The following is a 25,455-nucleotide window of genomic DNA, read 5'->3' as shown; positions in this document are numbered from 1 at the left end:
TCTGGCTGTTCCTCTGGCATCAGCAGCAGGCTCACTTATTCTGTGAAGCATTTCACCATCAGGCCAGATGGACTGGCACAGAATATGTTACCAACACACACGGTTACCAGATGTTGTATCTAGACTTCCTTCTAGACTTAGATCCCCTTGATTTCCCCTTGGTTTTCATTGAAATTTACTACACAAATATATATATCCCCTTTTGGATGCATCTTAATCACTTGGATTATCCCCATCCAATGTCTACACAGCCTGATTAGTGAAAGCAGCACGTTAGCATAGCAGCAGCTTCAGTCTGTGTCTAAACAGGATGCATTCACTGAGTGTAGGTCATCTACATTTTGACAGCACTCAGATTCCAATACACAATCACTGTTAAATATTATGTATATACTGTATTATATAATAATTATATATATAAACCTTATCTAACATAATAATGTAGACTTGAAGCTGGGCCTGCAAATAATGACTGTTTTCATTATTGAAAAATCTTCTGATAATTTTTTCTAAAAAATCAAATTGTCCAGATGAAGCCATTTTTGCTCGAAAAATGTCTGAAAACAATTAATCAATATTAAAATAGTTACAGGGCTGCCAACATTTGACCTCAGCTTAGACTGAGATTGTTTCAAAAGGAGACTGGAGGCAAACTTCTTGCTTCCAACCCTAACTCTGAGTAACATCAAACAAATTCAGAAAATTAGACAAATGACATGCACAGTGGTGGAAAGAAACTTGTAACTTGGTGTAAAGTACCTTTACTCAAATACTTGTACTGTAATTATTTCAGTTTTACCACATTATACTTCCACTACTCTGCTACAGTTTAGAGAAAAATATTGTAGTTTGTACTCTACTACATTTCTTTAACAGCAGCAGTCACAAGTTACTTTTCAGATTTAGAATTTACATTAAAAAATGATTTGTTCAGGTAATAAAATACATTAAACCAGTGGTCTTCAACATGTTTAGCATTTGACTTATTTAAAATCAGTGTGCAGTTGAGGCCATTTGTTCTGTTTCAGATGTAAAATAACTGATCAGGCCAAATAGGTCACATTTGGTTAATGTGTGGTGAAAAGTGGTGAAAAGTGCTGCCTCAGTGTAAGAAAAGGCATGTGTGGGGAGAGAGCATGCGATGTGTCTATTGGCAGCCCTGCATTTTTTTCCTTCAACTTACTGATTAATCAACTAATCATTGCAGCTCTACATGAAGCATAAAAATATGATTCAGGGAGAACCTTGTTCGCCAGACAGTTACAGCACATTCACCACGGCTGCATGGTAGCAGCTTCTATTGCATGACATACCTCTCTATCCATATTTGCTGTTTTCCTCTTCATCTGTCACTGTGCTGTTACACATGTGTGACACAAGTAAATTGGAGCTGTTACATGGTGTGTGTAGACAGCTGGATTGATTCAATTTGAAGCAGTGTCTATTCCGTCAGACGTGCACGAGACAGATGACAGAAAAATGCAGCTGAAAGAGTTCCTGTGTAGGCATGGTGTTAACTTGTGAGCTCTATCATCAGTTCAGAACAATCAGACTAAAGGTATACCAGGTTAACATGTGCATGTTAGCATGTCATCTGTAGCATTTAGGTGTATACTCTTGTTTTGGAACATCTGAACCGACACATCCAGATCTTATGACCTGCTGTAACCAGTTGGATCAATTTTACAGGGTTGACTTCTCCTGATGCTATCATTCTTTCTTTAATCAGCTGTTTGCTCCTGTTTGTCCTGTCAGTCTGCTGAACGTTTGCACTCTGAAGAATCAGGAGCACCTGCTGAAGCTGACAGTCTCCACGCTGGACTACAGTCGAGACGGTCTGGCTCGAGTCATTCTGTCCAAAATCCTCACGGCTGCCACTGATGTAAGAGACAACACAGCTCTGTCTGACAGCTTCAGCACAGCTCACTCTGCTGTCATCACAGACACACTCATAGTTTGTCTGATGTCTGTATATGAATCAATATAGTATTAAATACAGCTTTTCCAGTTAAATGTGTCTCCTGACTATAATAGCACTGAAATATTGAGAATTAAATATGCATGTTGTTTAAGTGGAGAGTGCGCACTGAATAAACATGATTTATTATATTGATCAGTGTATCATAGAATTAAATGTACAGAGATTTCTGCATAATTCACAGTATGCAAATTTTTCAGTTTCACTTAATACACTGATTAGTCTTGTTATCAACATAATTATCCAGGTATTTCATATAAAAATATTTTAAGCATAAGTTCTATCAGTAACTTTTTGCCTATATCTATTATTATATTCTGTCTTGTATGGATTAACTGTAGACCTGCAGGCTGTATGCCACTAAGCACCTGCGGGTGCTACTGCGTGCCAGTGTGGAGTTCTTTAGTAACTGGGGCATCGAGCTGCTGGTCACTCAGCTTCACGACCGCAATAAGACCATTTCCATGGAGGCACTGGACATCCTGGATGAAGCCTGTGAAGACAAGGTGAGGGAGCAAAGCACACACACTGACTGAAGCATCACCTGTGGGTGTTAAATCACCAGCTCTTAATCTGCACGTGTCCCTCTTCAGGCCAACCTTCACGCACTGACAGAGATGAAACCTGCTCTCACACACCTGGGAGACAAAGGTGTGCTACTGCTGCTGAGGTAAAATATCTACACATCTATGAATACAGCTCAGCTTGGACTGCATTTATTTGCACTAGGAGGTGGGGTGATTTTTTTCTTTGCGTCACGGTGTGAACATGTCTGAATATAACTAATAGTCAAATGTTCAGACTTTGTCTCAGTCAGGGACCCGGATCCACTCCAAAAATAAAATTCCATCAACATCATTAAGAAATTGTATTTTGCTATTGATTCCTGCACTAGGTAAACATACACGCTCATGTTTGTATCTTTGTATTTTTGGTCTACACATACTTCTATATCATGTTTTCCCTTCTCTACTGCATTTAACATAACTTTAAGTGTTATTTTTACAATAACAGCGTCTCCAGCTGGAGTGGTGAAATGTACAAGACCAACATAAACCACCATTTTCTTAACAAACAGTAATAGAACATAATAACTGTACATTAAAAACATGAACAAAACATAACATTTGTATTTTAGAACACAAAATAGTATACTTAAACTCTCGGCAATGCATCATGTGCAAATAAGAGCTGTGTCTCAGCACTGCATCTGCAGCACGTTTGAACCTCACAGGTCTGAATCCTACAGCGCCACACAGTGGGTGAAGGAAGTCATTAACATTAGACAAGCCTCCCTGATGGTGAAAACTCCCAAACACAGTCCATCACCATCAACTGACACAGAATTTTTCATCACTAAAGTTCAGTTTCAGCCTTGTGTTACCTTACACATAATACCAATATTATTATTATTATTATTATTATTATTATTATTATTATTATTAAAATAATTGGATTGATAAACAGAATCCATAATGGCACTGGTATCAATAAAATCTTAAAAATTCCCATCTCTAGATTCAGTGTGATGATCTTTGATGATTAGAAACCCAGTTACTGGAGGTGGGGGTAAACTTTCCACAGCATGGTATCATGATATTTGCCGTGGCTGTACTCTCCCGATACACTGACGCAAAGTATTATACAAGTTGATTTGTAAGGTTAAACCCCTTGAGATGATCCATCTCGTTTTCAGAGGGAGCCTAACTTCCTGGACTGTTGTAATCTACTGATTTATGTGAGTTATAAGGAAGATGCATAACAGCATGAACAAGAGCCTGAAGGCTGCCACTACATCAACACAAGAGTATCTTCTAAGTCAGGGGACATCCCAAAAATACAAAAATTATAGTGGAGGTCAATGAGCCACCACACTAATGGTTAAAGGGACAGTTCACCCCAAAATCAAAAATATATATTTTACCCCTGATCTGTAGTGCTATTTATCCATCTATGTAGTTTTGGTGTGAGTTGTAGAGTTTTAGAGATATCAGCTGTAGAGATGTCTGCCTTCTCTCCAATAAAATGGAACTAGATGGCCCTTGGCTTGTGATGCTCAAAGCACAGAAAAAAATAGTAGTCTGTTCTGTTCAACTTTAGCTTATTTAATTTATCCTCTGCTCTTTTTTAAATCCTATTTATATGTGCCTTTTTTGTATTGCCTATTCTGTCATGACTGAATGAATTTTTGTTGTTGATGGAGCTCTATAAATAAACATTCCTTGTTTCAGGTTTTTATCCATTCCAAAGGGTTTCTCCTATCTCAGTGAGAGAGGATATATCACTAAACAGATGGAGAAATGGCAGAAGGTACATTTCAACCAGCATCCACCCATCACTCTGTTACTTTATTCTGACATTAACCAAACCTGTGACAGTTGTTCCTGTGTGTCCCTGCAGGAGTATAACTTGAAGTACGTGGACATGATAGAGGAGCAGCTGAATCAGGCTCTCACCACGTACCGCAAGCCCGTTAATGGAGACAACTACGTACGCCGCAGCAACCAAAGGTCGCTCACTCTGCACTGTTTACTGTCTTAATCTAGAACCATCATCATCAACACAAAGCACAGTTTTAACTTTTAAAAGAACTTGTTACCTGTTTGTTTGTGTGTGCTCCTGCAGGTTACACAGGCCTCATGTTTACCTCCCTGTGCACTTGTATGGTCAACTGGTTCATGATAAGACTGGCTGCCAGCTGCTTCAAGCACAGGTACGTTCATCTCAGTGGTGGACTTAGACTGTCTGAGATTCAAAGGGCACCACCTGTACATGGGTGGGTACCAGCACACCAAAAGTTGTGATGCACTTATGGTGAAACTGTCCCAGTTCCTGGTTTAGATTAAAATAATGGAACAATTTAGAGTCACATAGAACTGATTTTCTGCATGTAGGGCAGCTTGTATGGTACTGTACTGCATTTTATCCTCTGGCAGGGCACCTTAAAAGGCACTTTACCACATTTTGTCCTCTGAAGGGCACCCTAGAGGACAACCCATCATGTTTTATCTACAGTAGGGGCAAACAAGGGCATTTTTTGGACCATGGGGCCAGCTGGGTTGTGGGGAAATAGGCTGCAATATTGTAGGAGCTCGTGGTCAGCAGAAGGTCTGTGAAGTCACTGTCAGGAGTAAGAATGATCTGATGGATTCTGTATTTCCCAGTCTAAGTATCTCCAGGAGTTACCGGCAGACTTTTTAAGCTGTATTTCTTTGGTGATGGTGAACTGGATTAGACTCAACTGGAATCACAAAGGAAGAAGTGGTATTGGAACATCTCTAGCTTTTATATGATATTTTTGCACGTATCTATACAACAGCAGTGAGGCCTTATAAAGCAGCTGTTGTCAGTCTATCTCTTGCACGGTACAGATTTCTAAAAATGGTGACGGAAATAAAATATTGTGAGTACTCAACCAATTAGAAATGTTGAGGACTGCAAGCCCCACCCCCAACGTTCCTGTACTGTTGGAAAGTACTGCCCCATGAGTGGTAACTTTTTGGGGCTAAAATAATGCCTCCAGAATTTAATTTAAACCTTGTTCCCTGTGGTGGAAACAGTTCCTTTAAAGGTTCCTAGACCCTAGTTAAAGTTCCTGTGGTGGAAATGCAATGACACAGTCACTGGAATGCAAATAAGAACATTTTCTTATCCTAAATGTCTTAAACTTTTTTTCTGCAAGACTTGCTCAGATTAGTGTTCTAAGTCACATTCTAAGTCAAATTCAAAGTTTGCTTTAACTTATAAACTTTGCTAAAAATTGCTTGTTTCTTTGCTTCTGACCTCTTCTTGCAGAATGTGGTTCCTGATTTAAGCTACAGTGTTCGATCTCCTGTGCTGGACAAATGGGAGGGCATCAAACAGCTGAAGGCAGCACTCTGGGCTCTGGTCAGAATTTGTCATTTTATTATCAGTCAAAAGTATAAGATTTCAAGAAAGGAAATCCACAGCTGATATTCACTGGTCGTCTTTTCTGTCAGGGAAACATCGGCTCATCAAACTGGGGTCTGAACCTGCTGCTGGAGGAGGGGGTGATCGCTGACATAGTGGCTCTGGCTCATCACTGTGAGGTTCTGTCCATCAGAGGGTAGGACCACACTGCTTCACTTTGTTTTTACTGAGCTCACAAACAAAGATGACCTCTCCAAACCTCATGAACTTGTCGTAGCTACTGTTGTTCAGTTTGCAGCTCACAGACTATTTGAAACAGGTAAGCATTTTCAGGGTTCTCCAAGTTAAACTTAAGATTTATGTAAGACCTGTGTTTTAAGACCCTTTTACAGTTAAATAATGAGAAAGCTGTGCACGCATTTTGGCAACAGAAGTAAAGTGGACTGCAACAGCTCGTCATCGGGCCACTGCTAACATGAGCACTTTTGATCGCGTCCTCAATCCAGTCGACATGTTTAAGAGCCATAGCCTTTCAGTCATAGACGACACTGATTGCTCTGAAACAGTCGTGATCCTGTCAGAATTCTGAACAACAAAAGAATAATGTAAAATCAATATGAATTTTAAGAGCAAGAAGAGAATTACTCAGCGTGTAGTTGATACCTGATAGTACAGAGCTCGCTGTGCACAAAATTGTGCTATAGGCTCCTGTTGTAGCACATGCAACATGTTGCACGCTCTTAAGGGGATAGTTCACCCAAAAATGAAAATTCAGTCATTATCTACTCACCCTCATGCTGATTGAGGGTCAGGTTTATTTTGTTAATCTGTTAAACACTGCTGGAGTTTCACAGGAAAACAGTGTTGCAGAATCTCCTAAACAATGGAAGTGAATGGTTTTCAAATGTAAAAAAAATAGTTTAGGAGATTGGATTACACCAGATGAGCAGTATGGAGGCATTTCATGTTTTATTCTGTTGTGTTTTTATCTTTTTAAAACTGGTCACCATTCACTTCCATTGTTTGGGAGATCCTGCAACACTGTTTTCATGTGAAACTCCAGCAGTGTTTTGTGGACTCAAAAACAAAACCTGACCTTCAATGAGCATGACTGAATTTTCATTTTTGGGTGAACTGTCCCTTTAACATGGGGATTTAAAGCCCCTCCTGCAGCCTCCTCAGGGTGGCGTAGCCCGTGACATCCTCAGCTTGAAAGATTTTCAGAACAAACCGCATTGGGCCTCACGGTCATTACCTTGAAATTCAATTCAATACTTCATGTAAACAAAATGCAATACTTTGTAAACAAAGTTCAGCACTTTGTCAATGAATACAGTACGTTTATTTATTTTAAAAATATTAAATTCAATACTTTTAAGGCCCCGTGGGTGCCCTGATTTTGCACAGCACCTCTAACTTTATTAATTATTAATCTGTCATTATCCTCTGACATGACAGTATGAGTCAGTAATTAATGTTTACCAATCAGACAGGTAAATACACAATCATCTGTACCAGCAGCCGTCCTTGTGATGAGTCCTGAGCTCCATCAGAGCTGTCAGACTTTTTTTTTTATTTTCAGCAAATGATCAGACTACTGGCAAAAACAGTGTACTTAAATACCACTTAGAATACCAAGCAGTCTTCTGTGTGTAGAGGTGTGTGTAGATAAGTTGTAGCGACATGGTATTTGTAGTGGGGAAGTAGTCGTTTTAAAATCAAAGGAAAGATTTCAGCCTTAGTTGTAAAGTCCCGCGATGGCATCGGTGTGATGACCTGCCTGTGTGTGTGCAGGGCGTGTCTCTATGTGCTGGGCCTCATCAGTAAGACGAGGCAGGGCTGTGACACGCTGAAGCAGCAGGGCTGGGACGCTGTGAGACACAGTCACAGTACGCTGTGGCCCGTGGTACCGGAGGAGTTGGAGCAGCAGCTCAGACCATACAGTCTGCTGTCCTCTGTCCCCAGCACCCTCAGGCTCACAGAGACACCACGCTCCAGGCACAACAGTGAGAGCGACTCTGTCCAACCCAGTATGTCCAAACTCAAATAGAGTCACAGGATGATCAGATTATTTTTGTAACTTTGTTTCAAGAACTGCTACTGTGTTGTTTGCAGGTGTGTATCTGCTGGATGATGAGAGGCTAGAAGGCTGTGACCTCTCAGAGGAATCTTCTTTGGACATATGCCCCAAACTGATGAAGGACAGAGGCCCCTTCACCATGCTGGCCTCCAGCCGCTTCCGCAACCGCCTTCTTCACTCACTGTCGCTCCCTGGGAAGAAGCCTCGCACCGCGCCTTACTCCAAAGGCCAAGGAGGTGGGCAGGATGGAAAACAGGGGTTCAAACACCCGACTGAACCCAGCAGCTTATCATTTGTAGCAGCAGATGTTTTCCCTGTTTACAACGGCCATCTTTCTAAAAGCCCGTCAGGTGGTAAAGCCATAGAGAATGGCGGGAGCACCCCCAGCATCGGGGAGGGGGACTTGGACAGCTCAGGGGTCAGGACGGTCGAAAACCAGCGGGGGCATCGCAGCTACGAGCGCCTGGCTGAAGACGGAGGCAGTGGAGCTCAATTTAAAAGCCGCAGCCACAGCTTTAACACGGACACCACCACCAGCGGCATCAGCTCCATGAGCTCCAGTCCCTCCAGGGAGACCCTGCCCTCCACCATGGACACCGACTGTGTCAGCCTCAACACTGTGATAAGCGCCCAGACCATCCAGAACGTGCACTCGCTGACACCCCAGTACACACCACTCTCCATTCCCAAGTCCTGCTCTACCTCGCTCGTGCCTCCTGGCTCCTCCCACACCCTGCCCCGCCGAGCACAGTCCCTCAAGTCCCCCTCAGTGACCACCCTGAGCAGCTTAGCTGACTGCAGCCTGTACTCCGGCTCCAGAGATGCTTTGGGATTCGCCACGCTGAAGTACTCCAGCTCCCACAACGGTTGCACCAGTCCTCGTGACGCCCTGGGCTACGCCACCCTGAGGAGGCTGCAGCATCAACGCATCCAGCCGTCTCTGTCACACAGCGAGGCCCTGGCCTCTCCAGCCAAAGACATACTCTTCACTGATGTCATCACCATGAACACAGGCAGTCTGGACTCCAGACTCACGTCACGAAGGTACCTGTAATGTTTAAGATGTTTCAGTGTTACACTCAATGAAAGTATAAATGCAACACATTGGGCATGATGCAAGAAGTCATTTACAAACCAGTTCTCTTACTTTCATTTGTTTCCATGGTTGTTCTTATTTTGTTAGTACCCACTGATTTCTGGGATCCACCAATGTTTTCTTATTTTTGCTCTTACTGAAATGAAATGAAAAAAAAAAGTCTTGTTTTCACAGTCCACTAATCGTTTGACCAATACAACAATACTCAAGAAAAACATTTAAATATTGATGATTATTATTTATAAGTTTTAAAGGTGTCATATTTTACAAGTCTCTAGGGGTTCTAGACTGTTGGTCAGACAAAACAAGTGATTTGAAGACATCTTTGGAGCGCATAAACTGACATAATGTATCAAAAAGTTATTAGACATGTCAAAAATATAACTAAGTTTACAATGTAATAAATAACATTATAGAATATAATAATAACACAATACTGTAGTCATTATAAAAAAAATCCTCTAAGCTCCGATCAGTTGGTAAAAAAAAAAAGACAAAAAACTTTTGATTTCTTTTCCTTTACCAACCTTAAAATAAAAAAAAGAAAGAAAAAAAAAAGAAACTAATTTTATAACTTCATATTAGTCTTATTGTTTAACTCCTTCAATCTCTCACTCCAGTTATTTTATGTCTCTTCTGACACATTTACAGACATTACAGTATGTTAATTTCACTACTGCTTTATTTCTTCTTCTTGCAACTTTTTATCATGGTGTCCCTCAGGTTTTTGGCCATGTACCAGAGTGTTTGCTCACATCATAACACCTGCCCTTATACAGTGTTTAGGGGGCATTACCTATGTAATAACAAGCAATTGACCAGTGTCAGATCAAGTGTTATTCATTTACATTAATTAACAGGAAAATTAAGAGAAAATATAAGAGACAATTTAAGAGAATGTTGCTGCATAAGGCCCATTTTCTAGGAAACAGGAGATATAAGAAATAATGGCCTCTCTCCAATATAAGCCTCTTGCCAGGACATTTGTGTATAAAGGCCCTGACAACTTCTGACATTTTATGGTAGCTCTAGTATAACTATCATAGGTGTGGAGAATTGGAGAATTTAATTAAATTAAATCTGTATTCACAGACAATAAAGAAAATACATTCAATAAAAATATAAATGCTTTTGCTTCTTTTCACAAAAGGCTTATTTCTTTCAAATTTTGTTCTCAACTTTTTAATGGACTTGGGTAACTGTTCTGTCTTCGCCTAATCAGAGGCAGAATGATGACTTTGCCCTCCTGGGGAAAATATGTGATATTTGTAGCCCTGTGTGAAATAGCTATAGTTCAGTACTTAATGTCTTTTTTCCAGATCAAAGGTCAGAAACCTACAGCGCTGATTCACACCACTCACTGACCTCTTCACTATAGCAATGGTGGCCAAGTCTCATGAACACTGTAGTGAGGAGCTGATTTCAAATACTACTGGGCCGTTTGGCCTAATATTTTTTGTGTACATCCCTGAAGGATGTACACAAGGACCGCTGTGACTAAGAATTCTTGAAAAACCCTGAAAAACATTTTTTTTCAGGTCATGACATTTGTGTGAATGTGGTGGAGACATACAACTGTGAAGCAGTAATTCTATTTTTTCACTCCTCTGTTTCATACAACCATTGACAGCTGACTTCTCACTCTTCTTAACCGGCCACTAGGGGCCGCTAGTGATCAACAACTGCTTCAGTGTGAAATCTTGTTTCGGCTCGCGACAGCATATGTCAGGGTCATGTAAATGTTAGCAGAACTTTGTCTCTGCTGCATACATCTATCAGTTGTGGTGGCATTGCAGTAGGCACTTCACCATCTTTTGTCTGGCGGGGTTCTACACACTCCTGAATGATCTCTTCTAATTGATAATGTAAAATAATATTTTGTCATAATAAGGCATGGACAGGATGAATGAAAACATGCTTTATGTGTCTCTGTCCTGTTGTCCACCTGTGCTCAGGTTTCTCAAAGCTCTGAGCTTTGCATCTCTGGATAAGGAGGACCTGCTGAGCCCAATCAACCAAACCACCCTGCAGCGCTCCTCCTCTGTACGCTCCATAGTGTCCAGTGCCACCTACGGCTCCTCTGATGACTACATTGGCCTGGCTTTGCCTGTCAATATCAACAACATGTTCCAGGTAAGGCTGATATACTTAAAGACAGGAAACACCACATTACTGATTTGACTCTCCTCTTGAGATTTTCTGTAAACCTGAGCTGAGTGGGAGGGTGCTTTGTGTTCTTCCTTCAGATTAAAGAAACACCATATTTCCAGAAGAGGATGAGCCCACCTGCTGACGACCGCTCTGCTAAATTCTTCTCTGGAGACTCTGATGGTGAGAATTTTAGAAGAAACGGGACACTTTCAACACTCAGCATTGCTCAGTTCATAGTTAGTTCACAGCAGGTTTGGTGATCCCAGCAAACACTGCCATTAATTTGACTTCAGTTTAGTTTTAATTTCAGCATTTTACACAAGGCCGTGCAATTCTAAGAAAAATTCACATTTTAACATTTGGATGTGATTTTCTCTTTCCCACAAAGTTCCCATACATTACCCATACATTCACATGTAATCAGAATGAACAAAATGAGTGCATGTTTGCATCAGCAGGAGTGAAATACTCAGGAAAAATAAAAGCCTTGATGAAGCAGTCATGCAGTTTATGTTGCCAATGCCTTCAGCTTTGAAAATTAATCTGGTCTCATAGCTTTTGCTGCTATTGTGTGACGAAGGAGATATGACAGATAAGAACTGAAACTGTGTTTCCTTTGTCTGATGCTCTCTTCTTCTTCAGTGTTTTCATGCGATGTTCCTTCCTCATGCAGACACATAGGTGATATGATCATACTCAACAAAACAAAAAATAATTTTGTAAAAGTAATTCAGCAGAGGCAGGGTTATAGGTGTATAGGTGTGTCTTGACCTCTTATCATAAATGGTGTGCCTTGTGACAAAAAGTTTGCCATGATAGATAGCTGAAGAGCCCTCTTCTTCTCCTGCCTGAGCGTGTAGATGAGGCAGTGGCACTCTAACATCCTGAAACATCTGCTGCTACAGTAGCAGGAGGTAACTTTTCCTCCACTTCCTTCAGCCTCACCTGCACCTCACTGCTCCCATCCATTTTCTTTTGGCTTGAAAAGGCAAAAATTCTCCAGGTCTTAACTGATTTGGCTTGCTAGCTACCAGATGCCAACCATGACAAGCCCTTACGTAAAATGCATGTGTGCTAAGGACTTAACTTTTTTTTTCTTTTCAAATTTGAGATTTGGGTTTTTGGCAAGGCACTGACTGTGGCTCTGGAATTGCAGTGTCTAGAGCATAAGGTGATGTTTCATAGGTTTTCTTGAGAACCACTCATACAAGCAACTTCACACTCGAAACAGCACTTGTTTGGGTCTTCAGTAATACACCTACCAAGTGTGATATTGGTCTGATGGATGGTTATTGAGAATATTGAAGGACAGACAGATTAATTCCCTTTCAGTTAAACTGATTGTCCAACTTTCTCCTTAAAATTTCAGAATAGGATTAAGAAAAGACACTGATTGTGTCACAGAGGTTTCAGTTGGAAAGGGATCAAACATCTCTTTTGTTTGTGAACTGTTCAGTAGGGGTGGTTTTCGTGTTTAATGTTTACCATGACCTATTTGTTATAAGAAAAATACTCAGTTGCAGATATCCAAAAAGGTCTGTTCTTTGAAGTCCATGTACAGACTGCTCTGAGAATCAGTGTGAGATTGCACTCCATTTAGCCTAAACTAGCTTCAGCGTCATTTTGATGTCTGCTGTGTGTCCTCAGGCCTCAGTGACGGATGTCGGCCGTCGAGGCTTCGCTCTCAGCTCAGTATCACAGAGCTGATGGCGGTGAGTCGGGTGGAGCAGCAGCAGATGCTCGGCTCAGAGGAGACGGGTCTGAAGGAGCACAACGATAACAACTGTCTGTACTGTGCTGGACTGTCTGTGCTGGGAGTCAACTCTCACAACAGCAACCCAGGTGGGATCCTGAAACAGTTTAGCACACAACAGATAACTGTTCATTCCTACAATTTAATGAGCCGCCTATGAAGCCACCAAAGTATTTTGTATAATGCAGCTCATTCTGTGGAGTTCCTCCTCCTCTTCAGATCTCACAGAGGTGCCCCCGTTCTCAGAGTGGTGCAGTTCACCTCCAGCAAACCAAGTGGAGGTCCTGGTCCAAGCCAAGCTGTCGGGGGCGTCTGGCTGCAGTGACACTGTGTCCCAGGGGTCTGTGGGGAGTGGCCGCAGCACAGAACTTGTTCTGGGTAGGTGCTCGACAGAGTTTAAATTCACCTTTCACATTTGAAGTTTGTAACTGATACTATATTAATTCCATTCGTGTCTGCGTGTGGAGTCACAACCGTGCAACATGCAGTCACAAAACTCATGGATCAAAGTTCTCCGTTGCTCTGATGTAATATCCGCATTCCATCAAGCGGGGGCATGTATGAGATCAGTGTATATAAATCCAGGGGGAAAAAGGCGAGAGGAGGGACATGTGTTATTGCTACCAGGTGATATGAAGCTGATTTAATATCAACTGGAACATGAAGGCTACCACTCCACTTACAAATATAGTCCATCATCACTGATGATCTTATGAAGGTAGGCTGAAAAGTTTCAGCAATGAAACTTGGCATGCATTAAATTCAACCTTTTCCTGATACTGACTACATTGTTTCCTTCCGGATAAACCCACACTGAAAAAGTAATTCAGGACTTTGAAAAGCAGTACTAGACACATTTTGTGAATATGGATAAAATTTGGCACCGTGGTGTTATCAAATATCTGCAGAAAAAGGGTTTAGCCCCCAAGGACATTCATGCTGATATGGTTGTTACATTAGGTGATTAATCTCCAGCTTCATCAACTGTGCAAAAGTGGGCAGCTGAATTCAAGAGGGGTAGGCAGAGCCTTGAAGATGATCCAAGGTCTGGATGTCCTGCCACAGCCACCACCCAAGAAAACCACATGGTGATGGATGACAATCATTTAACTGTTAAACAGATAACTAATGCTGTAGGCATCTACAGTGAACGAGTAGAGAACATTCAGCACAACGAACTTGGCATGTCAAAGGTTTCCGCTCAGTGGGTGCCACAGCTTTTGACGCCTGATCAAAAGCACACCAGGCTGGTCACAGGTAACTTGGCACTTTTTGAAGCAGATCCAGCTGGTTTTCTGGAACGTTTCCTCACCCGAAATGAATGTTGGGTCTGGGACTTCGAGCCAGAGACCAAACGGCAGTCCATGCAGAGGAAACACCTGTCTTCTCCCCCTCCAAAGAAGGCCAAGGTGGTGTCATCAGCAGGGAACGTGATGGCCTCTTTCTTCTGGGAAGCAAAGGGCATTGTGTTCATTGACTACTTTCAGAAAAGCCAAACTATCAATGGAGAATATTATGCCAACTTGCTGAGGCAGCTGCGAAAAGCAATCAAGTCAAAACGGCCTGGAAAACTGACGATGGGGGTCTTGTTTCACCAGGACAAAGCTCCTGTGTGTGACTGTGGCTTTGAACTGGTTGATCACCGTCCATATTCTCCTGATTTGGAACCATCTGACTATTTTCTGTTCCCCAACATGAGAAAAGACTCTATCTACTATCTTTTTTCAAATTAAATTTTTCCTCCGACGCACCTGTCAGACATTTCAGGTGTGCAGAGACCTTCTCAACATTGTTTGAACATTTTTGAGGATTTTTCCTCTTCCCCAACATAAAAAAACACTTGGCTGGGAAGCACTATCGGAGCGATGATGAGGTTGTATTTGCTGTTGAGGACTTTTTTGAGCGTCAGGATGAGAGTTTCTATACCACAGGAATCCAAGCACTGCAACACAGATGGAAGAAATGTGTGGACCGCAGGGGAGACTATGTTGAAAAATAAAGAACATTTGGTCAAATTCAACCATTGCATCATGGTCTGCCTATGAACTTTTCAGCCCCCCCTCATACACTATGTTTTGCTGCACTGCACATGCTTTGGAATTATCACCTGTTTCATCCACCTGTACGATGAGAGCAGCTGCGGCTCTGTCCAGAAGGCAGCTCTTCACCTGATATTTTCACGTCTGTGACATATTCTACAGATATAGACTAGGGACATTCCTGATAGCTAATTTCCCATTAAATGCAATTTTTAATTTAGATTAGTTGACTAGTCTAACAGTAAGAAAACACTCATAAAGCAGGTAAAATTGAGCACAGTTTATTAATTGATCATGTTAAACACTGTCTGAGTAAATACTGTGTACTAAGAGTCATTTGAAGCCATGAATCACAGTCTACAATCACCAAACCACATTTTAAATGCTGCTGAAATGTGTGGCACTTTGCACCATGTAATATGAACATTGCACATTAATCTAGGGAAGTCATTTGATGATAAGGGCCTGTCCCAGTATAGTAAATCATTGGAGGCTCGTGCTCACAGGCCCCAGCTGGTCGCGGGCCCCAGTGCCATGCATATTTGATAGTTCCGCTGCTGATTGTATCACTATCAGTCACAACAAAACCGTATCAGTATCTGGTTTCAGACAGTCTCATTTCCTCTTTGCACCTTGGCAGGAGTGAAGTCCATCCCAGAGGACGCTCCGGCTGGCAGGGTCCTGCTGAGGAAGGAGGTGCTTCGTCTGGTCATCAACCTCAGCTCCTCTGTGGGGACCAAAAACCACGAGACCAACCTGTTAACGTGAGGCTGAACCTGTCTTTGAAGAAAACTGCTTTGCTACAGTTCCAGTACATGTTCACATGGATCCAGCCTGTTCTGATGTGTTGGGTTCATGTGTTTTCTTGGTAGGATCAAGGAGAAGTTCCCCTATGCGTTTGATGACATCTGTCTGTATTCAGAGGTGTCCTACCTGCTGGCTCACTGCATGTTCCGCCTGCCCTCACGCCGCTTTATTCAGGAGCTCTTCCAAGATGTGCCATTCATACCAGTAAGGAGAAAAGATCTGAAAGATGTCTTGAGCTAATCATGACCCTAATTAATAATAATGTTAAACTTGATTTATATAGCACCTTTCCAAAATCGGGTTTACAAGGTGTTTTATGGGATTAAAAACAAAACAAATCAAGCAACCAGGATCATGGAGGTGTTAATTATGGAATGAAATAAAAGCAAGATTTTTGGCAGATAGAAATGGCTTCATTTTAGATGTTTTCCTGAGTTCAAAGAAGCATGACTGTATGATAGATTTGATATGGATGTTCAAAGTGAGGTTGCTCTCAAATAAAACACCAAGGTTTCTACTTTTTTCGAATGTGAGTGTAGGAGAAGTCAGTAACAGCTTAAACTATCTCAGTCTTTGAGCTAAAGGAAATTTTATGGAAATTTTATGCTTAGTTTATGAAAATAGTTTAATACATTGAGGTCACAACTGAGATAAATGTTGGTATCGTCTGCATAAAAATGGAAACTGATGTGTGGTCTTTTGAGATGTCCTAGTAAGTAAATGGTTAACAGAACTGGGCCAAGAACCAAACCCTGAGGAACCCCACAATACAGCCTAGAGGTGGAGGACTTAAACGTAACAGGTTAGGAATTGGGCTGGGTATTGTTTAAAATAAAATACCAGTACCAATATCAGTACCTCTTAAATGATACAGATACCAATGGAGCACTTCATTAAAAGAAAAGATCATTGTGCATTTGCCCCAGTTTCACTTCCATTTTATTTCCAGAGTAACTTTAATGATTGAAACTTTAAATGGTTGTTGCTCCCCTCATCCCCAGGACCACGTACAGAACGTAACAGAAGTGCACTGCTATAAATGTCCCCACGTGTTGACTGACTTCCTGTGTTTCTCAGATGTATGAAGAGGCAGAGAGCATCCTGTCTGTGCCCCCGCAGAAGGCCACGTCTCCTCACTCTGACACTTGATTCACCTTTTCACTTGTTATCTGCCAGCTGAAGCTCAACTCACCCTCAGACTCCGCCTCCAGCCCATCCATGAACAGCCACTGACTTCTTACTCACATTGCAACCCCACATCCTGTCCAGCTGCTGTCATCACCTACTCAGCACCCTCAAGAGGGGAAGCAACCACCTACAGACAATTATCACAGACCGATCCAACAACATCTGGTGATCCAAACTAAGGTTGGTTTTCCTTCTCTGCACGGTCCCTCCTCACCTGCTGCTGCTACGCAAACCACAAAAAACAAGATGAGCTTTTCCCAAAGTGGATCTTTGACATGATACTAAAGATGACGTGCCAATACACTTCTTGTACTTTTGATAGAACACTAAACTTTTCTTCATTGTGAGAAAGGACACGTTCGTTGTGGATGTTGATTGGTCTGATGTTTGCACATGATTGGAGGATGTAAAGCAGATGGAGGGAAGTCAGACAATCATCAGATTTACCTTTCTTTCTTCTTTAATCAAGTTCTTTTAGCAATCTTTAGCACTTACATTGATACAACATTCAGGTGTTTGAGAACACTATGAGCTCTTTTCATCAGAACAAACACTGACAGCAGAGTAAGGTAGCAATTACTGTATTGACTTGAGTTTGGCTTTGCCTAATAATAAATATTTATATTAACATTCAAAGGTTCATGAACATCACTGAATATGTAGCATAATTCTTTTTATATAAGAACATTAGGTACTTTTATTTATTATTATATCTGATCAATGCGACAAATTGCTTGCATTTCTTGATGATATATTATTTTGTTGCCTTGAAGCAATTTTCAACCACAGTTAAGGGACAGTTCACTCAAAAATTGAAGATATTTTTCCTCTGGCCTGTCGTGCTGTCAATCCATCCAGATAGTTTTGGTCTGAGCTGCAGAGTTTTGGAGATATCGGTCTTACAGATGTCTGCCTTCTCTACTGTAATACTGGGACTAAATGGTACTAAATAACAAATACATTTGAAAAATTCTGTTTCCAAAAATGATGACCCAGTTACTCAAGATAATTCAGAGATCATGTTGGGAGCAGTTTCATGCAGTAGAATCTACTTGAACTAGCTTATTTTCCTCTATAAAGAAAGTAGTTCCTACATGAAACTGCTTACAAAAAGGTCTGTGGATTATCTTGACTAACTGGGTCGTGACTTTTTGAAAGAGACGCCAGCTTTCAATTTTTCAAATGCATTTTTTTTTGTGCTTTTTGCACCACAAGCTGAGTGTCATTTAGTCTCAACATATTGGAGAGAAGGCAGACATCTCTACAGCTGATATCTCCAAAACTCTGCCACTCACACAAAAACTATCTAGATCCTAGATTCTCAAACTGTGTTACAAGGACCACTGGTGGTGCACAGGGTCCCTCTAGTGGTACATGGAGGGATGTCTGAGTGAGTGAGTGAATTTTTTTAAATAAATTAATTTAAAAACATATAATTCAATCAAAACAATGTTTTGTATTAAAATGAAAATACATAAAATATGAGATGTATGCACACATGCAAAGGTTTGCATGCAGTCAGCCAGGATTGTCAATGGATAAGAGTTAAACTGTAATAGACAGTAAACAGAGGTAAAATGAAGACACTGACGATGAATGCTTCAAAAACACTGTGATCTTGGCTCCAAATGGGAACAATTACAATGAGAAGTGCAGATCAGGATGAGAATATTTGGAGCAGCTGTGTTGGATGACAGTGAACAGAGTACAGCCACTAGTGGCTACTGAAGAAGTACCAGTGAAGTGTCCACAGCACCTGCACCAGCAAGTTGGTACTTGGAGAGTTCAGTATTTTGTAATGGTAGTACACAGTGTAAAAAGTTTGAGAAACAAAAACAGCACTACAGGTCAGGTGAAAAATGTGTACTTTTGATTTTAGGTTGAACTGTCTCTTTAAGTGGATGTTATAGGAGTTGCACAAAGAAGTCCATCATATCAAAGTGAAAATTACATTCCTGAGAAATATGTGAAGAATTTGAACCAAGTTTCCACATCTGCTCTTCAGTTGAACATCATGTGCCATGTGAATTTTTAGTCTGGAGTTTTGACAGTTTGCATCCAGAATTGTTGTAATTTTAACTGCAGTTTAATGAGACTGAGCTGTTTGGAATCTAACACAGAGAACACGAGCACAGCATAGCATGTGTAAAGATTCTGAGTCATCCAGGTAGTGGAATATGAATGTGAAGTCAAAAAGCAATAAGATTTGCTGTTTTGGGTCAAGGCCTCTTGCCTCTCAATCAAGAAGCTGTCAGTTCAGCTGATGAGTGGACACAGGTCACATGGCACTGGATTCACCTGTCCCAGGACCAGCCACTGACTCACAAATATGACTGAAATTCAAGCCCTCATAGATCAAATCAGCTCAGTGAACAGAAACATCAAGTTCACTCTGGGAGTCATGAGATTTCTTGGATCATATAATATTTTGAGAAAATATAAAACAGGTTGTGTAAAGTGATCTGAACCTCAACTTCTGACTCATATTTACTATAGCCAGAAATTCAAATGAAAGTTAAAGGGACAGTTTGCCCCCAGATCTAGATTTTTTTTAGTGTGAGTTGCAGAGTTTTAGAGATTTCTGCCTTGTCTCAAATATAATGAGACTACATTTCCAAAATCATGACCTGTTACTCTAGATAATCCACACACCTTGTAGTGAGCAGTTTCATGTAGGAACTACTTTCTTTTTGCAGTAGAATCTACTGGAACTACTTTCTTTCTGCTAGAAATGAAACTGTTCACAACAAGATGTGTGAATTATCTTGAGTAACTCACACCAAGAAATTTTAGATGGATACAGAGCTCTAGAGGCCAAAGGGAAAATATATAGTTTTGAATTCTGGGGTGAACTATTCCTTTAAGACATAAAGCAGATGTTATAAGCTGAAATTCTGAGGGTCTTAAACTCAGTTCAATTAATCAAATAACCAGAAACCAACTGGCTCACAGTGAGCTTGGGTTATTTGGGGCTCTGGGTCAGTTACCTGTTTGTCCATCATTGTTTGTCCCTGCAACACTACTTACCAGCTACCCAGAATGCCTCCTGACATCCCCTCCAGGTATCAAACATGATGTGAAGCTGATGATTTGAGATGATTTGGGTTTATAGCCTGGGATTCTGCACGTGTCAGTAGAACTGAGCAGTGCTAAAACAGCAAGTCCAGTTGTCTTTAAGGCAGTAGTTCAGATGAAATAGACGTGATCACGTGTGTGATTCAAGTACTGCTAAGGATTTAACAGTGGATTAATACCCTGTTCAAACATGTAGTTTTCTCTGTAACTGACCTGCAACTACTGTTTTATGGAGCCCCAACATGTTAAATATGAAATAAGTAAGACATTATGAACACAAATAATAAATATTTCATGTCAAGTTTTATTTACTGTGTACTGTGACGCTGCGATAACTAAAATGTGCTAAGTGGCTGATTCTGACAATAGCTGCTGAACTTTCTTACGAGGCTCGTGACGACACCACTGTAATGAACAGTGACATAGAATGAAATAACACTTGACGATGAAATTACAGTGTCACTGGGGGAGAAATACCATTATGAAATAATACATAAGAGCTTTTTGAAACTGAAATTAATATTCCTAATATGAAGTGAAAATGAGCTCTTATTCTGAAAAAAAGAACAATGAAATTATATTTTTCTTGAATAATTAGTTAAATTGATTTAATGAATTTAATATAATTATCCTAGCTTTAGTTAGCTAACTCTAACCTCAATGAAGCCACTGAGGTATTTCACACCATATACTGTTGTGATTATTTATTTCACAATGATTTTTGATTTATTATTTGAACATTTTGGGGCTCCATACTGTCAACCATGTTCTTGTTTCAATATTTTAGCAAGATATGAGTGTTGTTATGACTATGCAATATGCCTGACTCTGTATCTGATGTGATGTTTATGAGCTAAGACACAGGCTGAACAGTGAGCAGCTGTTCAGTTTAGGCAGCTGGAACTACTTTTCCTTATTTTTTGCATTATTTGAAGAAACATGATGATGTAGAAATAAAGTTTATTTGACTACACACAAACATAAACACATAAAGCATGTGAATGAAATTTGGGAAAGTCTTCCTGGGAGAGGAATTACAAAGATACAGTTTATATAAAGTGATCTTTATAAACTTAATACTGACTTATGTAATGTTGTGCCACTACTTATTAAACTACAATTTGCACTTCCAACTGATAACTATTCCTTGAAATGTTAATCTTCCTTTTGCACTCTTCAGCTTCCTCCTCATGTTTGTATGTTTCTCTGGTTACCTGCTCACTGATGGAACTATTTTGTGGAGAATATTTAAGTGAACTGATGGAAATGTGACAGACAGGTTTTGACTTTGGTATTTAACTTTTTGTGTACGTTTTGGAAAACCTCATGAGCATTTTATTCCTCGTGTTGTACATGGATGCGTGTTTCACAGCTCCTGTCTATATTATAAAAGATTTAAGGAAAGAAGGATGAATTTTGCTTTTATTTTGTAAAGACTCCTCATTTCTCTCTGTGGTACAATTGTCACTATGGACCATGAGATATAAACAAAATAAAGAGGAATAAAGGGAATTTTGTTACTGTCTTGAAGAAGTCCCACCCTACTGAAAAATATTCAACCAAATCTGCCACCAAAATCACATAATGTTCTTTTGTAGAACATGTTTCAAACATCAGATGCTCACTTTGGCTTATTATCTGTCTGTGAAAAATGTCTTCATTTGCAGATGAAAGGCTGCAGATTCTGAATGACAAATTTGATGAATGACCTTCTGTGACCTCTCTGTCATGCACACTCACTCATGGTGTTCACACAGAGGCCACTAGAGGGCACACTGGAGTAAACATGAAGCAGCACAACAAACTCAACAGTATGTAAGGAAGGCTGAAACCCATGTTACACTCCAAATCATGGACAATCACATGAAAAGTAACACATGCAATAAAGCACAATTAAGACAATATTATCACTCAATCTTGCTAACTGGGACAAAAACACAGTTTAAGGGGGTTTTGATTTTTACTCTTCAGTTATGCTGGAAAATATATTTTAAAAGATCAAACTCTTTGCTATTAACAGGCCAACGTCCTGATTAAATGTTTTATTAAATGTAGGACCAACTCTGTCAGATTTTCCATCTGACATGTTATGGTTGAGACACATCTGATAGAAATATTATTTAATGAATTTGTCTATAACTAGAAAGTTTACCAGTGTTTGAGCAGTATTCCTACCTTTTTTTAAAACTATGAAATGAGACAGGGGTCTTTAGGGTATAGCTAACACTTTTTATGCCTGACTAAATCACGTTTTTTTTTAAAGGCCAGCATTTTCATTAAAAATTTTTTTTTTAAAACAAATTATGATTAAAATAAGAGATTGAACATCTATGTTATCAGTAGGCATGGTTAATTTTAGATTTTGGAGGCTTTTAAGACATTTTTAAATTGTTTAAAGTTGTGAATTCTTGTTTGGGACAAGGCTGTTTTCTGATACTGAGCAAGTTTAGAAATAAAAAATAAAGCAAATCAGAACATTTCAAAAATTGTATATATATATACATATATATATATATATATATATATATATATATATATATACATATACATATAAATCATCAAAACATTGTCACCAGAAAACTGGAATCAGAGTGCTGGTGTAAATATTTTTATTTTGTCCAATTTCTCAAGAATGGGTGTTATAATGTTCTTTTTGTATTGGTTTATGTCTTTCAGGGGAGGGGACCCCCCCAAAAAAACGAGGTGGTACATCTCAAGGGGTTTATTCCAATAAATAAATCTGAACAAGTGTCTGCAGTCTCGCAGTTAGGATCTGGAGTATTTAAAAATATCTGAGGTGCCAAAAAAAAGCACTCAGAGACAAACATCTGTGATAAAACACAATGTTACTAATACTATACAATGCTCTCATTTTTTCCTGCAGTGCTGCAGAACTTCTACTCTTTATCTGTCAGAATATAACAGTTACACACAGTATAAGTGAGCTTTCAGTCTGCTGTTAAACACTAACTGTTGCCACTTTTACTGCTGCCAGTGTGGAAAAAATGACCAGTGCATAGTTGTGGGTGCAAGATTGTCCATAAAAGGGTAGAAATAAGGTATTTTGTTGTTTAGAGTCTTCATAATTTAGTCTTACTGTAATATTCTGACGGTTAATGTTTTTTGCCATCATAAAACATTGTTTTTTTCTATTTTACTATTTTATTATGGACACGTTCAACATTGTTTAAGGGACAGTTCACCCCAAAATCATAAATAATTATTTTTCCTCCTTCCTGTAGTACTATTTATGCATCTAGATAGTTTTGGTGTTTCTCCAATGTAGTGGAACAGGCCTCCAGCTCGTGGAAAGAAAATAGTTCCCATGTGAAACTATTTACAACTGTGGATTGTCTGGGTCATTGGCAGACATCACTATGGCTGATATCTCCAAACCTCTGCCACTCTTATCAAAACCGTCTAAATAGAGAAATAGCACTACAGATAATAGAAAATATGTATTTTATTTTCATAATAATAACAACAACAACAACAACAACAACAACAATAATAATAATAATAATAATAATGATAATAATAATAATAATAATAACAAAGGACTCAGATTTGTTGCTCTACATTCCTAAACTGTAGCATCTGCAGAAAAGTACATTAAGATCTACGCAGGATTTTCAGAGGGAGTTGCCATCATGACGTGTCAGGTATTTTTTTGTTTTAACCCAGTCAATCCTTCCTGCCTGTGGAAATTTTGGGAAAGTACAGCGAATGTACGACCCTACAAGGCAGCTCATGAACGCATCACCGATGCACCTGCGTCTGAAGGACGCTGGCTTTGAGGCGTGCTCTGATTGGCCGGCAGTGATTGGAGGCGGGAGCTGTGTGCGGAGCGGAGTGGGTGATTAGACGGTGCACCTGGCTGTCAAGATAAAAGCGCCTACCTGTCACTTCCTGCTGTCGCTATTAATTCATTTTCACTTCTTTTTTCGTCTCCAGCTCATTCGGCACGTCACTGCCATGTTTGTATGATTTCGTCTCATGTCTCCCGCACGGTTTGTGGACCCTGCGGACCAAACGTTGCGACCTTGGCTTCATGTTCGCCTCAAAGGAGGAGTAACCCCCCCGGACGCTGCTGGGAAAACACCGCTCAGCTTTAATTAAGCACCGCGACTGGACACATTTAATGTGAACTCATATTGTCGTCTTTATTAATACAGCAGCCACAGCAGCAGCAGAGAGGAGTCTGCCTGGAGGAAAGGTAAGCACCACACAGGCGTTAGCATGTTTCACTGTTAGCTGGAGACGAGGCTGTGCAGCGCTCACACACACACACACACACACACACACACACACACACACACACACACACACACAGCAGGCCTGGCTGTGCTGCTGGGGGTTCATATAGGCTGTACACGCCGTGTCATACGTCGTGACAGGACAGTGTATGCGGAAAGAGACGCCGTGATTCATGGACATAGCTGCCGCTGTGTTTATGTTCTTCAGCGGCAGATGTGTGTGTGTGTGTGTGTGTGTGTGTGTCTGGCTGCGACACTTGACGTGAATCTCAGCTGTCAAAACATGGTTGTGTGTGTGCTGCAGGGCCGCCTCCAGCGTTTATTGGGCCTGAAGCAGAACATGACCCTCCCACCCTTCATCACTGCCCCCCCTGCAGTGTCATAATTGGAAAATGTAAGCGATAACTGCAGAACATGTCCATGCAGTGTTCTGTACACTGTTCTAGTTCATCCAGAAAGATCAGATGAGAGTAAAAGTCTGATGTGTGAGATGTAGGGCAGTGATACTCAACCTATGGCACAGTGGCCAAATCTGGCCCATATAGGGTATCAGGTGGGTATCAGGTCCTATAATGTCATGGTAAATAGGTGGTAACTATCAAGTAATATATTTATTTATTTATTTATTTATTAGTTATATTTCTTAGAAAGTACCTACAAATTGCCTACAAATGTTATAAAGTTTCACTGTACATGTGTGGAAAAAAAATGAAAATTCAGTCATTATCTACTGACCCTCATGCTGATTGAAAGTCAGGTTTAGTTTTTTTTTGTCCACAAAACACTGCTGGAATTTCACAGGAAAACAGTGTTGCAGAATCTCCAAACATTTTCAGTGAATGGTGACCAGTTTTCAAACAAAAACAAAAAAACATGCACACACACACACACACACACACACACACACACACACACACACACACACACACATATATATATATATATATATATATATATATATATATATATATATATATATATATATATATGTGTGTGTGTATATATATATATGTGTGTGTATATATATAAAATACACACACATACACTTACTTAAGTGTGTGTGCTTCATAACTGGTAATGCCAGTGAATGATAGATACAATCTGGCACCAGGCTTAAAAGCTCATGTATGGAAGCAAAAGA

At 40.2% G+C, this 25,455-nt stretch overlaps 2 protein-coding genes across 3 annotated transcripts in view; both read left to right on the top strand.

Annotated features, from left to right (window-relative positions):
• LOC146308007 (rapamycin-insensitive companion of mTOR-like) overlaps nucleotides 1–19,854 on the top strand; it is a 42,588-nt gene extending 22,734 nt beyond the window's left edge. Inside the window, exons 22-38 of the mRNA XM_084746077.1 lie at nucleotides 1,756–1,882; nucleotides 2,320–2,484; nucleotides 2,572–2,648; nucleotides 4,210–4,288; nucleotides 4,379–4,488; nucleotides 4,604–4,691; nucleotides 5,774–5,866; nucleotides 5,959–6,065; nucleotides 7,664–7,899; nucleotides 7,985–8,993; nucleotides 11,001–11,178; nucleotides 11,292–11,376; nucleotides 12,844–13,038; nucleotides 13,169–13,327; nucleotides 15,629–15,752; nucleotides 15,861–15,999; nucleotides 16,873–19,854. Of these exons, the coding sequence (XP_084602203.1) occupies nucleotides 1,756–1,882; nucleotides 2,320–2,484; nucleotides 2,572–2,648; nucleotides 4,210–4,288; nucleotides 4,379–4,488; nucleotides 4,604–4,691; nucleotides 5,774–5,866; nucleotides 5,959–6,065; nucleotides 7,664–7,899; nucleotides 7,985–8,993; nucleotides 11,001–11,178; nucleotides 11,292–11,376; nucleotides 12,844–13,038; nucleotides 13,169–13,327; nucleotides 15,629–15,752; nucleotides 15,861–15,999; nucleotides 16,873–16,944 (3,043 nt within the window). The 3' untranslated portion in view covers nucleotides 16,945–19,854. The remainder of the gene's footprint in view (nucleotides 1–1,755; nucleotides 1,883–2,319; nucleotides 2,485–2,571; nucleotides 2,649–4,209; nucleotides 4,289–4,378; nucleotides 4,489–4,603; nucleotides 4,692–5,773; nucleotides 5,867–5,958; nucleotides 6,066–7,663; nucleotides 7,900–7,984; nucleotides 8,994–11,000; nucleotides 11,179–11,291; nucleotides 11,377–12,843; nucleotides 13,039–13,168; nucleotides 13,328–15,628; nucleotides 15,753–15,860; nucleotides 16,000–16,872) is intronic.
• A 4,071-nt stretch (nucleotides 19,855–23,925) lies between these two features.
• LOC146308005 (ras-specific guanine nucleotide-releasing factor RalGPS1-like) overlaps nucleotides 23,926–25,455 on the top strand; it is a 148,021-nt gene continuing 146,491 nt past the window's right edge. For both annotated transcript variants that reach the window (XM_084746034.1, XM_084746033.1), the window contains exon 1: nucleotides 23,926–24,274. The gene's annotated coding sequence lies outside the window, so the exon portion shown is untranslated. The remainder of the gene's footprint in view (nucleotides 24,275–25,455) is intronic.

The sequence above is a fragment of the Lutjanus erythropterus genome, chromosome 20 (assembly GCF_056507025.1).
Source record: "Lutjanus erythropterus isolate fLutEry1 chromosome 20, fLutEry1.hap2, whole genome shotgun sequence".
Lineage (NCBI taxonomy): Eukaryota > Metazoa > Chordata > Actinopteri > Lutjaniformes > Lutjanidae > Lutjanus > Lutjanus erythropterus.
This window is presented reverse-complemented; position numbering and strand designations above follow the sequence as displayed.